General features: G+C 37.5%; 1 protein-coding gene across 9 annotated transcripts in view; it reads left to right on the top strand.

Moving 5' to 3' along the window:
- SOX6 (SRY-box 6) overlaps positions 1-16,456 on the top strand; it is a 324,606-nt gene that overhangs the window by 46,547 nt on the left and 261,603 nt on the right. For 4 of the 9 annotated variants that reach the window (XM_025197397.1, XM_014517206.2, XM_025197396.1 and 1 more), the window contains one exon: positions 7,808-7,897. In XM_025197397.1, coding sequence (XP_025053182.1) covers positions 7,808-7,897 — 90 coding nt within the window. Of the gene's footprint in view, positions 1-2,284; positions 2,507-7,807; positions 7,898-8,741; positions 8,833-11,973; positions 12,100-13,101; positions 13,142-16,456 lie in introns of those variants that run through there. The other 5 variants (XM_025197395.1, XM_025197398.1, XM_025197402.1 and 2 more) reach the window with 5 other exon arrangements.

Raw genomic sequence — 16,456 nt, 5'->3', positions numbered from 1 at the left:
GGAAAGAGTCAATGAATTTAATCTCTGTACGTTGTAGTAATAAGATGGTGAAAAAATATTATAAAAATCTGCAAGATTTGAGGGGCATAGCTTTGCAGGTGGAAGTGAATTGTTTAGGGCTCTAACTAGGAAGATGGTGTGAAACAGAATAATTAGGCTGAATATCAAGAAGAATTTCAACTTTATTCAAGAATAAAACTGACTTCATTGGAGCTGTGCTGATATACTCAAGCAGACAAATTGGCTTAGTATATTTTTCCTTTCCAGTTTGAATAGAAAAGTAATCAGGAGGTGTGCAGAGAAGGGCTTGGAGTCAAGGGAATATAGGAAAATCTCAGGTTTTTCCTGTACTTGAAGCCTTAGGACTATACCTGGTAGCAACACAGAATGCCCCTCTCTCCCACAAGTAAAAGATGGTACAAATCTTGTTGATTGATTTACTTCGGCTAATAAAGTATGTGGTTGACAACAGCAGAATAGGCATATAATACTCCTTTAAAGTCACTTTAGGTAAGCGTTTGCTCAAGAGCTACAAGTAAATTGTACCCCCCACCTATTTCATAGGTATCTGTGATTGCTGTTGTATAAAGTCTTGGACTATCTCTTACCAGCATTTAATGTTCCTTTGGAAGGTGAATGAGAGGTACCTGCACTTGGGGAAGAAGGTGATTATACAAAATCTGCTGTATATGATCATTGTAATACAAATAATAGAGCGATACATATTTCAGTGAATAAGGCAATCTAATAGTAAACTACTCCTCATAATGGAAGGGGAACTTAAAATAGAAGAATGAAATGTACATGTAATGTTGACAGGCTTAAAAGATAGTTTTCGTCTGCTAATGTGCCAAAACATTGCATCTCAGCAGTTGCACTGACATTTCATAAAGCTGCTTTTGACATACACAGTGTATCGTCTAGTGCAATGCTCAGGGAATTAACATTTTCCTGGAGTAATCATATACAATTTAATGACCAAATAGTTCTGAGGCAATACAACTGGATTTCACAGGAACTAAATATATTTCTTCACACTGATCCTGCATGTTTTAGTTGAGCAGTCATTAGCATGTTTATAATAGTTCTAATTTAGCACAACATTTTCTGAATTTTATCCTTGAGTCATTTACAAATTGTTCATATTGAGTAAACAAAGGAAACAGATTGCATTTTATACTTAGTAATTTATCTGAAAGAAGAGGGGAGGGTTAATTGTCTGAAAGTTTTGCTCTGTTTGGGGAAGTGATTCTAGTCTTGCATTGCTTGGCACACAATGCATTTTTCCCTCTGTTCTGGGAAAGAAAAAAAAAAGAAAAAGAAATGGAGGAGTGAGTAAAATGAAAAATTAGGAGCAGGACAAGGTTGGCCACTCCCAGATGGGAGTGTGGAGCAGAATTGGAGCTGGCACGAGATTATCTAAAACAGTTGGTGCATTCCTTAATGATCAAGTGCTTGAGAAGTCCAGCTCTCTCTCACAGAGCATCTGTGTTGATGTTTATATCAGTGCCCTGCTGTATGGGAAAAGCATGCTTTCTCTTGTTGCTTTTCTAAAAATAGCGTGGAATATAGCATTGTATGAGTTATTTTAGGAGAACAAAAACATTTGCAGGGTTAAAGGTTTTGCTTTTTAATAAATAAATAAAAATAAAGGTCAGAATTGCATCTTGGACTATTCTTTACGTAGGGGGCATTTGTAATGCGCATTTCTTTTTTTATCCAGGGTTTTGCATCAAGCTGTTCACTAGAGATTTGAACTCTGTTGAAACAAACCATTCTAAGCAGAACTGGTAAAGCCTGAAAACTCTTTTCAGTTTTTCCATTAGGCTCATACAGAAAGCGAGCCTGGAAATTATCTCCGCTTAAAACACCAGTATTCACATTTGGAAAGCCTGTTGTTTTATGCAAGAGCTAGACCAGTAAGGGAGCACATGTGAATTCAGAGTAAAACCACATTTTAATGCCTAATTATTTTAGTGAGCTTGGAGAGTTTTAATTAAAAGTTAAGAGAGCTCTCCAAGCTCTTACAGTTCTAATTTTATCATATTGTGGAAATCTTGTCACCGTGTAAAAAATGTGCAGCAGTTTGCAGATTCATTTGGTTCGTTTTCCTAAGCAAGATGACGGGATAGGTAGTCAAATGACAACTGGACTTCCATTGTTGCACTTATGAGAGAATTTCTACTTATGAACTTGGTCGTGGAGGTTATTTTATTGTTGAGCTTACAACAGTTTGTTCACATTAGAGGGCCATTATTATTGCTTATTTGTTTTTGTTTTACAGTAATACCTGGAGGGTCGTTCCATCCAGGATCAGGGCCCTATTTGTACTAGACACGCTACAAGCCCATAGTGAGATACGATGTCTGCACCAGAGAGGTCACAGTCTAAAGACTCAAGACAGACAAAAGCTGAGCTGGAAGGAAAGTAGAACCACAGGGGAGGTGGAGCAACTGGCCAGAGTCACATAGCTGGTCAGTGGCAGAGCGAAATTTAGATCCTAGAAGTGAGTAATAAGCATCTGCAACTTATAATAAGTGTTATCCAAGAGATCAGTATTTTTTCTGCTTCTAAAATAATATTTGTCCCAATTACTGTATTATTTATGTTTATATGGCTGTCAGTATTGCACTCTGCATTCCAACCGACTGTTGAAGGGTTAATAAACCGACACAGTCACAAAATGTTGGTCAAAAAATCAGTGCACTGGCTAGCTAAAAGTCTCAAATGCCATATTTTTTAATTTTCTGTTATACCATGAAAATTAATTACACTCAGACAGAAATGTGGAAATTGACAAGGATGAGATGCATGTCCTTTGACCTACCATCCTAGTGAAGTAAGATTGAAACCCAACTACTTCTAGAGAAGAGGCAGTGGTACAACATTGCAACTATTTATATTGAGCCTTCTGGCTGTTTTTTGATTAGTTCTGTATTGTTACTGTCACTTCTTTTAGTTAAAGTTTATTGAAAGAGAAAAGGATAATTTGTATTTGAAAGAAGACGAAAAGTAACTATGGCAACAAAGGCTCTATTTTAGTAACATTATACAAACTTTACATCCTTGCATTAAAAAGAATAGATAGCACCACTCAGCACTCAAGTTTATGACAGTCATAGTTAAATGATATATTTTTTATCAAATCAACACTGTAAATGTAAAGCCCTTCATTTCTGTTTGAATTGGCACCAAATTAAAAACAAATTCTTTCGAAGTGAATTAAATTTATCCTGGAGCTTCTTCCTTTAATCCTGAAATATTACAGTTTGTATTTAATTTTAATATACATGTTGCCAGGACTGAGGACCATGAAATTTTTAAAATAATATATAGCAATGCTAAGTGGTTCTTTATCTTAAGGAAATCTAGAGGGCAGCGAATTCACAAAAGGCATGTAATCAAGCTGTTGTTGGGCACAGTGATAGAACAGTTAGTCAAAGGTGCAAACAAACTATGCACACATATTAAATCCAATCACCAAATAATAAAATCTACTTCATTGTTTGTATAACTAACACTTTTGTGGATGAATTTAATAAACCTGCTGGCTATTAGTTTAAAAGTCAGTAGCACGTGACAACCAATAAGTAAAATCAATTATGTTGTTTAAAAAAAATTAATCTTGCATTTTAATTGTGAATCTCAGTGGTTTCTGAATTACTTTCTAGGAAATACCAATACTGCATAATATGATATTTTGTATATTATTGTTGTCGTTTTGGTGTCAGGTCCTTGTGAGTTACTCATCATGGACCAGTGAAATGATATTTTCAACTTGGAAGTCAAAATGTTTGAAGGGACATTAAAAACTTGGAAAAGATGCTACCTTGTTCGGGTTTGGGGAAAAAGTAAAAACTACTTCCATTTTTCCATTAATATTTGAGTTGTGATAGTACCTAAGAGTCCAGTCATGGACCAGGGTGCTGTTGTGCTACGCATTAGAAAAACGTGTCACGTTTATCGTTGACTGAATTATATTTCTGTATTGTTTATGCACTTGTTGTGCATTTGCAGTCATTATTAATAAATCAATGTGCTTTTGTCTTCTGTCACAATGTAATCTATGTATTCAAAAAGAATTGTATGCAAACAAGTCATGTTTTAGAACTCATATCAGTAATAATTATCAGCTTGCAGTATTGTAACATGTTTTGAAAGGAGCCTATTATAAAAGAAATAACAAGGCACTGCAAGGTAGTAAAAGCAAGACAGTTCAGTTGATATGGGTGTTATAAATATGCCACTGTGTACTATAGTGTTTTATTAAGTCTCAGAAACTCAAAGCTGATTTGAAATAATAATGTCTGACAGTGCAGGGCTTTGAAGTTTTGCTGCTGCACTCTTACATTTAGGCTTTCTTTTATGTATGACTTTACCATAAAAAACAAACACACACACATGGCATGAATGCTTTCCTCATATCTGTGTTTCAAAGAAAGTAACGAGAGGCTACTTCAGTAAATTAAAAACAATCTGAAACTATGTGGATGGATGTAGGCCATTGTAAGGTCATACAATACTCTGGCAAACTAAAGCTGGGGTTGCTCACTTGTTGCGGACTGTGAGACTGGAATCAAGAGAGAGAGACAGGGAGGAGGGGCAAAAGCTATCCTTGATAGGAACAAGATGACTTTCATTTAGTCAGAAGAACTTAAGAGCTTGGCTGTGACAGCTAGCACACTTGGTTCTTCATCACCAGTCTTGAGACAAAGAGCTGCATTCCATCCATTCCATGACTGATTGATTACCCAGTGGACTAATGTTAATTGTTTTTGTCAATGCGTTGTCATAATTGGGAGATCCTTTTCATCTTAGTCCTAGGACTAGTGGGGGGATGGGTGTGGAGAGGGGAGAAAGGAGTGTGCTTTGTACCTTGTTTTTAATTTTTGCTCATTTACCTTTTGTCTCACACTGAGTGAGAATCCTGCAGTATTTAAGCCCCCTGCTACACAAATAAAAAGCTTAAAAGTGATGAGGTAGGCAGTAAATAGGTGACATTCACAGTGTGTGTGTCCAGAATCTGGAAGAGACTCCCCCCGGAGGTGGTGCAAGCACCTACTCTGGACTCTTCCAAAAGGCGTTTGGATGTTTATCTTGCTGGGATCATTTGATCCCCTCAGACTTCCTGCCTATGGCAGGGGGCTAGACTCCATGATCTCGCGAGGTCCCTTCCAGCCTCTAATGTTTATGAAATCTATGAGGGTGCACTGCGGGCCATATTACTGGTCCGGGGCTGGTCTGCAGGCCAGGTTCCAGCATAGGGCTGGCTTGTGGGGTTAGTCCATAGGTGCAATTCGACGCCCTAAATACTATTGTGTGTGGTTGAATGAACCCCACATGTGGTCCAGTCTTGGACACTGGATCCAGTCATGCACTGGCCCAACCCCATCAGTTGGATTTAGCCACATGCTGGCCCAACTCTGCATGCCATATCTGGCCATGGAGTGACCCTACACACCAGTCCCACTCTGTCCTGGCATGATGTAGCATAGAGAGCCCATCCAGCCCCTTGGGCTCTCCACAGTTCCAGAAATTTTACAACACGGGAGAGACAATTAATAGTCACCATCCTGAAATTCATTCATGTGTATGCAAGGCCAAGGGATAGAAATACTTTCATTTCAAGTTACTGATAAACTTTTCCATTAACTGCATGTCCAATCTAAGATGCTTCCAGTGAGTCTGGTGATAATTTAAAATGCTAGGAGTTACGCAGATTGCTCTCACTAACTGCAAACCTTCAGAAATAACAACAACAGCAGAAGCAGCAGCAGTAGTAATAGTAGTGAAACCTCCCAGTCTTCAGCTATCTCATGTAATTTCATACCTTTGAAGTTACACAACAATAAAATGTAATTTTCATGTTTGGTCATAAGTGTGATACAGCAAACTACACTACCTGTGCTGCTTAATGGCTTTTAAAGAAATAACATAATATTTTTTCCATGCAATTATTGGGAAGACTAAGAAAGCTTGTATCATGTAAGTTACATAATTATATTGAGATATGCAGATTGGTCCTCCTTTATTCATGTTCAGCCTCAACGGAATTTTTGAGAAATATACTTCTCTAAATGTATCAATTACAGATATTTTTTACAGAAAATAGGAAAATAAGTGCTTCAAGAATTAGTATTTTCTCAACTCGGAGATTATATAATTGTTTTTGATGCTATTATTTTTTTCTTTCTTAAACTGTTTAGTGTCTTATATTGAGGGAAAAATATCTTGTCAAAAAGGCATTAATACCCCAAACCTATGGCAAACATCAGAATAAACCCCAAAGGCTCTTCAAGAGGGTTCTGAAATTTTGGCAGGGGAGCAAAAAAGAAACATCTTTTAAACTGATAATGATATTACAAAAAAGAACAAATTATAATGTTCTGTTGGTAATTGATGGTTATTTGTTATTTCTTCTATTATCAGGCCAAACTCATAAAAGTATAAATGCTTGTAATTGTTAAAAATTAAATTGTTATTATATAACAAGTATTTTAACACTGCCTATTGCAACTTACAGCTTCTTAATTTTGTCTCTTTTATGGAAAGATATAATTAGTAAATAAATTAGCTTTTCTACTGAAATATTACTTCAAAAATACTTACAAGCTGTGTTGTCTTTCCAAGGAAGGTTGCACAGTGAAAATGTGTTGCAGTTAAAACTTTGATCTTTGATGGTTGTAGCTTCGTTTACTTGTAACTATTTTTTTTCACTTCAGGAAATTAAAACATATTTGAAATATGAAACTTCTTAGTGTTTCATCAAACATAAGGCCCCTTTTCCCCCTTTAACTTCTCTTTATAATTCTCCTTTGTGTCTCCTTTCAATGCTTATCTCCTTTCTGACCATCTTTAGAATCCTTTGAGAAGGTACAGAAGGGGACCTGGAAATATTCAGCTACGTATAAAGTCTTTTCACTGAGCATTTGTAAATCTTGAGTAAATACTTTAGAGTAGAAAGATTCTGGATATGAGAAAGTCATTTCCTACCTTCATGATACTTTTTACAATTTGTTTTTAAAAGGTTACAAACAATATATGCATTACATTCAGTAGTCTTAAGGGGCTAGAATAGAGCTTTTGATTTCATTAAACATTTTTCAGCAGACATAAGATCTGATCACGATACACACGTTGGTACTTACTGAGGGTAAACACCCACATTTCTCATCAGTGCATTGACTTCAGTGGAAATTTTCCCAGAATAAGGCTTTGGATTGGGCCCCAAGTTTCAAATGTATTCTGAACTTCAGGACCTAAAAGCAAATCTTCTAGGCATGGCATACTGTTTATAGCATACTGAGGAAAACTCCGATTCTGTGAACATCAGAAATATAGACTGTTTTATTAATTTCATGGAGACATTATAGGAATTACTTTTGCATTGACATATGTATAAAATGGATTTGGGATGACACCGTGAGTCAAATTTCCAAAAAGAGAGTCTAAATCTTCATGTATAAGTTTGAGTATGCAATCATTTTCAAATAAAAAAGACAGAATATGTATATGCAGTGGCAATCTATGCATGTAAATTGGCAGTAAGCATACTTAAATTCTGGACCATTTTTCCTATAACTTAGATCCTTGTAAATCCATAGTAACTCCATTAACCTCAGTGGAGTTACTGTGGATTTATACAGAAGCCAATAAAGGCATTGTCTGGCCTTAATTACATACCTCCTTTTGAAATTTTGATCCGGATAAAATAGGTAGATAATTAAGATAGTTAAGAACAAATAAGGAGGCACATATTTTCATAATCCATAACTTTGTATTAAATACTTCATTTCCTTGTTAATAGACTCATCCTGCATGGAAAAGCTACTTTCTAAAGACTGGAAGGAGAAAATGGAAAGACTGAACACAAGTGAGCTCCTTGGAGAAATTAAAGGTATAGTATATCAGATATTTAAACTTGGTCATAATATAGGAGTCACAGAACAGAAAAAATACACATTTAGCACACGAACCTACCATTGATCTTCATTAAAAGCTCCCATTGACTTTAATGAGGTTATTGGAACAAATTAACACAAAGTTAAGACATATTTTATTCTATGTACTCTCCTGTTTCAGGTGTATAAGGGCAATAACAGTAATAAATAGCTGTTTTTATTGGAGCCCTTTCCAGGCACCTTAGCCTATCTTTTTGGGTGCTTCCTTTTGAGTAACAGTCATGTATGCAGAACAAAGAATTTCTTGTGTTTAAAAGCTAGTGATGAGCAAGAGTAAGAGTTTAGCACAAACTCCAGGTGTATTGTATTAGTTCATTTACATTAGTTCTACAACTCAATGTTTGCAGAGAAAAGAAGAGAGAGAAAATATCCCGCAATAAAAAACATATTGGAGTTGCAGTACTTGGCACTGTTTTTCCCCCCAATAATATATCTTGAACATGTTATAGTGGGGGGCACCACATTCACATATTTTTTTAACCCTTTGCTTCAATAATCAACCCTTTGAAGCACGGTACTATGAGATTGATTATGTATTTATTTTTAATATTCATATTCTTCTTGGAAACGCAACAGGCACTCTGGATAAAATCCTGCCCCACTGAAGTCAATGGGAGTTTGCATTTTGTTGTGTATGTTTCTATGTTTGTTGTACTTGGGCTTTATTCAAAGTGGGACCCCTTTGCCAATAAAAGAATTTGGAGAAAACTCAAATAGAGGTTACGTAAGGTGTTTTTATCCCAATCTATGTGATTCTTCAATTGGTTTTTTTTTTTGAAGGAAAATCAAGATGTTGTTGTTTGGGTTGGAAATTGGAAAGAAAATGTTTTTTACCCCCACTGTCAGCAGTTCTCCAAGGTATTTTAAAAAGGTATCCCAGTTACACGAGATATATTGTACAGATTTATTTCTGCTTATTGCTAAAATTTCATTAAATGAAAACTAAAAATATATGGGAACAACGATTTATATTCATCATGTGAATGAGTCCTCACTAATATTAAAACAAAAAGAGAGACTTTTTCTGATGAAAATGAATGCTTGTCGTTTTACCTTTCCACCAGGAAACCAAATGTCCTGACATAGTTGCATTTATTATAGATATAAACAGAAGGAAAACTGATTGTTTTGTAACTAATTTATAATTGGTTCCATTAGCTGATACAATAATTGTGTTTAGATGCTCCTTTTTTGGGTCTCTTTTGTATAATGGTGACATTTACACATGTATTAGGTAGGTGGAAAAGTCCTAATACAGAGTGACTGATAAAAATAAAATATACAGTTTTACCAAAATTTTCTATGCATGACAGCAATTAAAAAATGCCAAAAATGATCATTTCAAATGTAAGGCTATTAAAAGCATTGTTGTCTGCTGATAACTAGGAAAGCACTGGGTACTAATTTGTCCATAAGTTGCACAATATAGCTACTAGGTCTGTGCAAAGCTTCGGGTGGTGATTCGATTTGGGGGAGATTTGGCCCAATCTGGTGACTGAATCTCTGAATCGAATCAGGGGACCAATTAAAAGGTCTGAATAGGTTTGAAGCTCTCCGAATCTTCTGAAAAGATTCGGAGAGCTTTGACAATTTGGACAGTCCCCAGTGGCTGCAGCAGAGAGCTTCAGCCAGACTCGGAGCTGGTAAGTAGGGGGCAGGAGAGGGGACCATGGGGGGACCCCTGCCAGGTCCCATCCCCTGCCTGCTCCCCCAGCCCTCCTGACCCCCACCCACTTCCCCAGTCCCCCCATGGCTGCCCTGCCCACCCCAGCTCCCGGTACTTTAAAAAAAAGCCCCGACTCACTGGGTGCTGCTGGGTGTGGGGGGGGGGAGTTCCCGCTGCTCCCCACTGCCCCATGCTGCATGGGGGGCTCTGCCATGAGCCCCACGATGCTCCCCCACTCTCCCAGCCCTGCCCCACAGTTGCCCTGCCCACCCCAGCTCTGGCCTTTTAAGAAAAAAAAAACCCGACAAAACCCTGGGACTCTCCGCTCCTGCAGTGGCCTTGGGACTTTGGAGGGCTTGTGCAGAGCCCCCCACATGGTGCAGGGCAGTGGGGATTGCTCCCTGTCTGGCAGAAGCAATGTGTGGGGGGGATTTTCTCATTTTTTTTTCTTTAAAGGGCCAGAGCTGCGGCAGGTGGGGAGGCCATGGAGGGACTGGGGGAGCAGGAGGAGGGTTGGGGGGCTCGTGCACAGCCCTCCACACAGCATGGTGCAGTGGGGGGCAGCAGGGTTCACCCACCTGCCTGGCAGCACCCGGTGAGTCGGGGCTTTTTTTCCCCAACTGCTGGGAGCTGGGTTGGGCAGGGCAGCCATTGCCATGCTGGGAGAGCAGGTGGGGGGTGGGCCTGGGTGTTTCGGAGATTTGGCAGCAGCAGATGCGGCTGAATTGATTCGGGACAGTGATTCGAATCACCGAATTGAATCACTGTCCCCTGTATTGGCTGAATCTGCATCCAAAGCTAATACTAGCCACTTTGCACAGGCCTAATAGCTACTCAGTTTCCAAATGGAAACTACCTGTAGGCTTGTAGTTAATGAAATTTAACACAGGAAGAATCTCAGGCAGTGAAAATCTAAAATATTTCTAATTCTTCAATATGTCATAGAATGCTTTTTGATATACTATCTTTAATTTGCAACCACTCATTGGGGATGACATCCTGGTAGAGTTCACTTGGGAGTTCTTTTTTCCTTCTCATTCATGCACAAAGCTCACCTGTGCTTAATAGATCTTTCAGCCCAGGGTAGCTGCCTACTTTAGGTCTAAAGGAGAGTTTCCCATAGTCTGGCAATATGCCCGTTTTAGGTAAATCACTTTGGTGCCAGTAGTCCTTCAGTTGATGTCCACAACTATACCATATGACACACATAAGTCCTACAGTCCTCTGAGAGAGACATCAGTCAATAGCCTCAGCTTACTGCAGCAGAAGCGACCATGAATTATGTCTCTGGGACACAGTACTTTAGGGACAGCTTTCAGTCTGGCTGCTCATATCTACACTAGACACTGTCAAGTACTCAGCAAAGCAGACTTACTTACAGGAGAATAGAGAGAGAGACCCATTCTGCTTCACACAGGTTCTCAGTTTTTGTCTTGGTCCTCTGCCTGCGCTGGTGGAATATATATATTTTTATGGGAAAAAAAGATTATTTTATCATTATTTCTGAGTTATAAAGAATCAAGCCCATAGCATCATATTTTTGTCTCAGTGAGGATTAGATTATTGTTCATGCTTATATGCAATTATATGCAGTTGCCATGGCCAAGAAAAATATCTAGATGGGCATTTTGATCTTGTTGCAGAGTTGGATTTAACTGCATGATTTCCCAAGTTGTTATTCATATTTTTTCTCCAAGCCTCTGAGTCATGGCTACCCCACCCACCCTGGATGGGGGACTTAACGGGGAGCTGCAAAACATCCTAAAATGCTGGGGGACTGCAAAATAACTTGTGCTGGGAAGGGATCTGGAACAGAAGTTCGATAGACTGGTCTAACCTAAATGGATTAAATCTGATACTATATCCATCCAGGTCTATTTTAAATGGGGGTCTGCTGTTTTGAAATCAGTCTGTGTGTACTGAACTGTTCTGGTACAGGTTTAGACTGGTTTCTGGTCACTTATACTAGCTTGTGTAATTTCTGTACCTAGCCCTAGATTTTTCTGATCACAGGGTTTATTTTTACAGTGCTAAATTGATTTCCAGTCAGGAGACTGTCACTAAAAGAACTGCTTTAGAAAACTTGCTCTGTTCATAATATTGTCTGGCTTGATTGCTTATTTGCTTCTCAATCATGGTGTTTAACTGGTTGATATTTCTGGCTTTTGTGCAGGAGCCTCCTTTTATTCAATGTAAAGGTATGAAGCCATAAAAATACAATTTAGATCATTGGGGAATGAAATCTGGATTATAAGAAACAGAGGTGTGGTTCTGTAGGGAGCTGCTCTTTGCACTGACTGTTACTGGGAGTTGTTTACTTTAGAGGGAAGGCGTTGTTCTAGTTACGGATAACCTGAGCACATCCTCTCCCTCTCCCTCTCTTTCTGCCTCTGCACAAGTGTCTCTGCATTCAGACTGGCATCTCGGTTGTGGGAAGGAGATTCACCTAGGCAGGGTTCCAGGAAAAAAGAAGTAAGGCTATTTGTACCAATAGCACAAACTGTTTCTATTTCTGTTTGTGAAACACACAGATGAGAGAGAAGAAAAATTATTGAGCGACAGAAACAAATAAAAAGAATTCCCTTCTCTTGCATTTCCTTGTTTATTTATAATGATTATAGGTTTTTTTAATAAATCAAAGTATGATTAGAAACGATATCCATTTGTTAATGGAATGCAAACCTGTCTCAAGATATCAGACAGTGAAGTATTTGTTTTTCCCATAAGTGGAATTGTTTCTGTTCACAGTTCCTCTTGCATGGAGTGCCTGATTTGCAAAGGCGTGTTTTTTTCAGCCTCTTTATTAGGGTTTCAGTTATTGATAATGGGCCAGATACTCCTCTGAATCCCAGCCAAACAATCCATTGACTTCAGTAAGGTTGTATGGGTAGAACTCAGAGGAGCATTTGGCAGAATGCTTTGTAGCCAAATTCCAGTGGTTAAAATAAGTCTGCCTGTTCATTTGATATGTTTATAATTGAAGCGCAGAGGGTCAAATTTTCAAAGGTCCATGAAACAGATGAGCTGGGCAAAATGGCCTGCTTACCTGGAAAAACCTCACATTTGCCAGTGAAAGATCATCTGATGTATGCCAACACACATGCAAGTGCCCAGGTGTTAAGTGTATAAGCAATTTGTTCAGGGCATCTTTGATTCAGGATTCTGCAATTTCAGTACAACAGTTAGTGTCAGGAAGTACTTTATTACTGATTTTATTATCACAAGTTTTGAGTAAAGAAATGGACTTTACAGTGCATTCTAACTTTAGGGCTCAGGTTCTAGCCCTTAAACATGATTTTTTTGTTACTTAGGTTTCTGCTTTTTTCCTTACCAACCACAACTAGGCAGAGTAGCATCACTTATCACTATCCAGAGCCTGTTTTAAGTTTTCTGTTTCTGTTCCAAATATAAATCTCTGGAATAGCAGAGTCTTGCATGCATCATGCAGTTCCACTGAAACAGCCTGCAATGGTCTTTTTCAGCATACAGGGTCTTTGAAGATCAAATAAAGAAGGTCAGTCTTTAAGTAGCTTAAGCAACGATGTTATCGCAAGAGGGTCAGAATTGTTCTAACAGTCTTATAGAGGAGTGACTCCTGGGTCACTGGCTACCATGTTACAAGCTAGTACTCTGACTTGCATTGCTGGTGCTTATGGCTGGAAGTATCTATATTTATAGGCATTGTGACTTAAATGTCACACGCTCTCTTTGTACAGTGTACTCTATTTTGGGATGGATAGTGATTTATGTACATAGTTTTATCCAATACAGAATTCTATTTGCATTGTATGTTTTTCTTGCTTACATATAGCCCTTTTATGTACTCTAGACTTTATTAAATCAGTTATGTTAGTGGCTTTTCTGATTCCCAAGTATAAATCTATTGTTTCCCATAGCACTTATAAATAAAATGGTCTCAAAATAGCTGGGTAAGGGGAAGGCATGTGCCTGTTTCCTATGCAGTCATTGAGTTTAATAAGACAAACCCACTTTGCTCATCTGATATTCTTAGTATCTGATATACTGATTATATTGTTAAAGCCACATGATGTTAGTCGCTGATGGACTTCATTGAGGAGCTGGAAAAAGCTGTTTTCTAGGGATGTTTTCTCTGTGTATTGTAAATTAGTGAACAGAAGAAAACAGTGCTGCAAAACAGTATGCATTTTGTAATTATTAATTGTACACTTATGGAACAGTCCTGGTGGTAGCTATGTATGAAAGAGACTGTGTATGTTCTGTGTGGTTACAAGCAGTAACCAAGCAGTTACAAGCAGCAGATTTTTTTTACTCACAGATATATGAAAGATGTAGGCTAACTTATTCCATGTGCTTTTTATTCAAAATGGCTTTGTGGGTGAGTTTTCAGGAGTTCATGGTGTTTGACTCCCAAGTGTAGAGGACCATTCTGATAAAATAAAGCTCCTGATCTTCTTTTACTTTAACCTACATTATAGTTCATTGTAAAATAGGTTTTTGACATTATTTTTCAATAATAATTTCTGGCATTTTTTTCAAACAAATAGTGTATACATCAAACTGTTTTATAAATGTATATATACCTTGTATCACAGGAGCACTCATAGGTTTTTAATTATGCTACTTTGTATGGCTGTAGACATTTCAAAGCTCCTCTTTGTGCCCTCTCCTATAAACATCTTTTTTTTTCTTTTGAAGTCTGTGTGATATACATACTAGCAATTAAAAACCCAGTTCAGGGTTGGAGACACAAGGTCTTCTTAATTAAAACTCAAACAAAACCTGCAAGCAAAAGAACCCACTATATGATTAAGGTCTAAAGTGTTATGATACATTAGAATAATTGTTAACTGCTAGGATTTAAAAAATCAATACACAGGAAAAAGGATCAGTTGGTTCCAATTAGTGAAATCAATGCAAACCCCTCCCCCCCCCCCCAAAAAAGAAAAAAAAAAAAAGGAAGAAAGAAAAGAAGCAACCCCCCAAAACCCCTAAGTTTAGAAACTGGTCCTCATTAGAAATGTACTACAGGCTGTAAAGTTTTCTGGTAATGTATTTATTACAATGACCCAGTGAAATAATATGTTTAACTTTATGCTGAACCAATTTAAATCTGATGTGTATTTTTGTTTTATTACTCTCTCAGACATCAGCATTTTGCATTCCATGTCACAAAAATTAAATGTCTAGTTTCAAACTAACTTCTAAAATAAATTATACTTTATTATACAAATGTTTTAATATTTCATAAGTACAAACACAGTTAGTACTTGCATACTTTTTATCTTGGTTGTGTTTGATAAAGAACAAAGTACAGTGATCCCAAAATAAAAATTTAGATTTTTATGATTGAATGTACCACGTGCCCTGATCTATCTTTTTGAATGGTTACAAGACACTTGTATATTTAAAAAGGTGAAAGGGTCTGATTCTGATCTCCTGTAAGCTGGCATTAGTTTTCCTATAATGTCACATATTCCATTGTAATAACTTAATTTTTGTTGATGCACAATAATTATTACCCTGATCATGCAGTTAATTATGCACATTTCTAAGCAAACATACTATGAGTAGAAGGCAGGGCAGGGTGGCACCTCATAGATTAACTTGTTCAGAGAGCCATGAATTTTAGTAGGCTACAGTCTACTATGTCAGATGCTGGTAGGCTATAGCCTATGAAAACTTATGTCTTTCTGAACGAGTTCGTCTATAAGGTGCTATCTTGCTCTGCCTTCTGCCTTATTCCAGACTAACAAGACTAACCACCCCACACTATGAGTAGTTCTTTTGGTATTAATGGCACTGCTTGCAGTGTATAACACTAAGCTACATATATAGGTTTTAGTAGGATTGGGGGCCATAAATTGTAAAAAATGAAAACACAGACATTTTTATTTCTCTGACCATTCATAGTTCTTGAAACTTTACTAATGTTGTTGTAGTACACTGTAGTAAACATTTCATCACAATGAAATTATATTTAACATGACTAATACATGATATAAATATGATTAATCAAAATACATATGAAGATTTTCCATATGTAGGAAAGTCTGTAACGCACAGTACCATCAAATATAGTCCTTTTGGCATGGATGGATCTACGATGTTGAAAAGGGGGTACAGATGGTATGGTGCATCATCACATATACTGCAATACATATTTTTGTCCACTTAAAGAGAAACTAAAATCTTTGCTAATATGCTAGGGGCCCAGTGTTGTATTATTTCATTTAAGATCAAAGCAAAAACAACTATAACTTCATTGGAATGTGGGCTGATTTGCTAGATGATATATCAAGTTTAAAAAACACAAGAAACTAGGCAAAAACGGTCAACGCACACACAAGGTTTTTAGTTAAAACTAAAAACATTCTGTGGGGCTCTGAAACATTACCAGGAGTGGCTAATACATCAACATTGCAGAAGAAAGGATAGTTTGAATAGTGAAACATCAAGACAGTTAAAAAGGAGAGACGGTCGTTAACACCTATCTAATCAAGAAACATTAGAAGGAATCAGATAGATTATAATGAACCAGGAAGTCAATTGACTCTCTCAGCACTGTTGAATAGAAATGCCACTGCCCCTCCCGGGCAGCTGGTTTAAAGTTTGGGTAAAGCAGGAATCAAAAAGGGGTGCAACTGTATCCCATAGATCAGCCTCTGCCTGCTGGTAGGCTACAAACTTAACCCCTTTGGAAGTGCTTTGCCAAACTGGGTCCTAAATTATGTTAAAAACAACAACATCAACCAGTAGGGGAAAGATCTTTACATTTCAGTAAAATTATGAGATAAAATTTCAGTAAAATTATGAGATAAAATTTAAAGCATCATTTATCTTCTAGAAA

This window comes from Alligator sinensis, unplaced genomic scaffold (genome assembly GCF_000455745.1).
Source record: "Alligator sinensis unplaced genomic scaffold, ASM45574v1 scaffold502_1, whole genome shotgun sequence".
Taxonomy (NCBI): Eukaryota; Metazoa; Chordata; order Crocodylia; family Alligatoridae; genus Alligator; species Alligator sinensis.
This window is presented reverse-complemented; position numbering and strand designations above follow the sequence as displayed.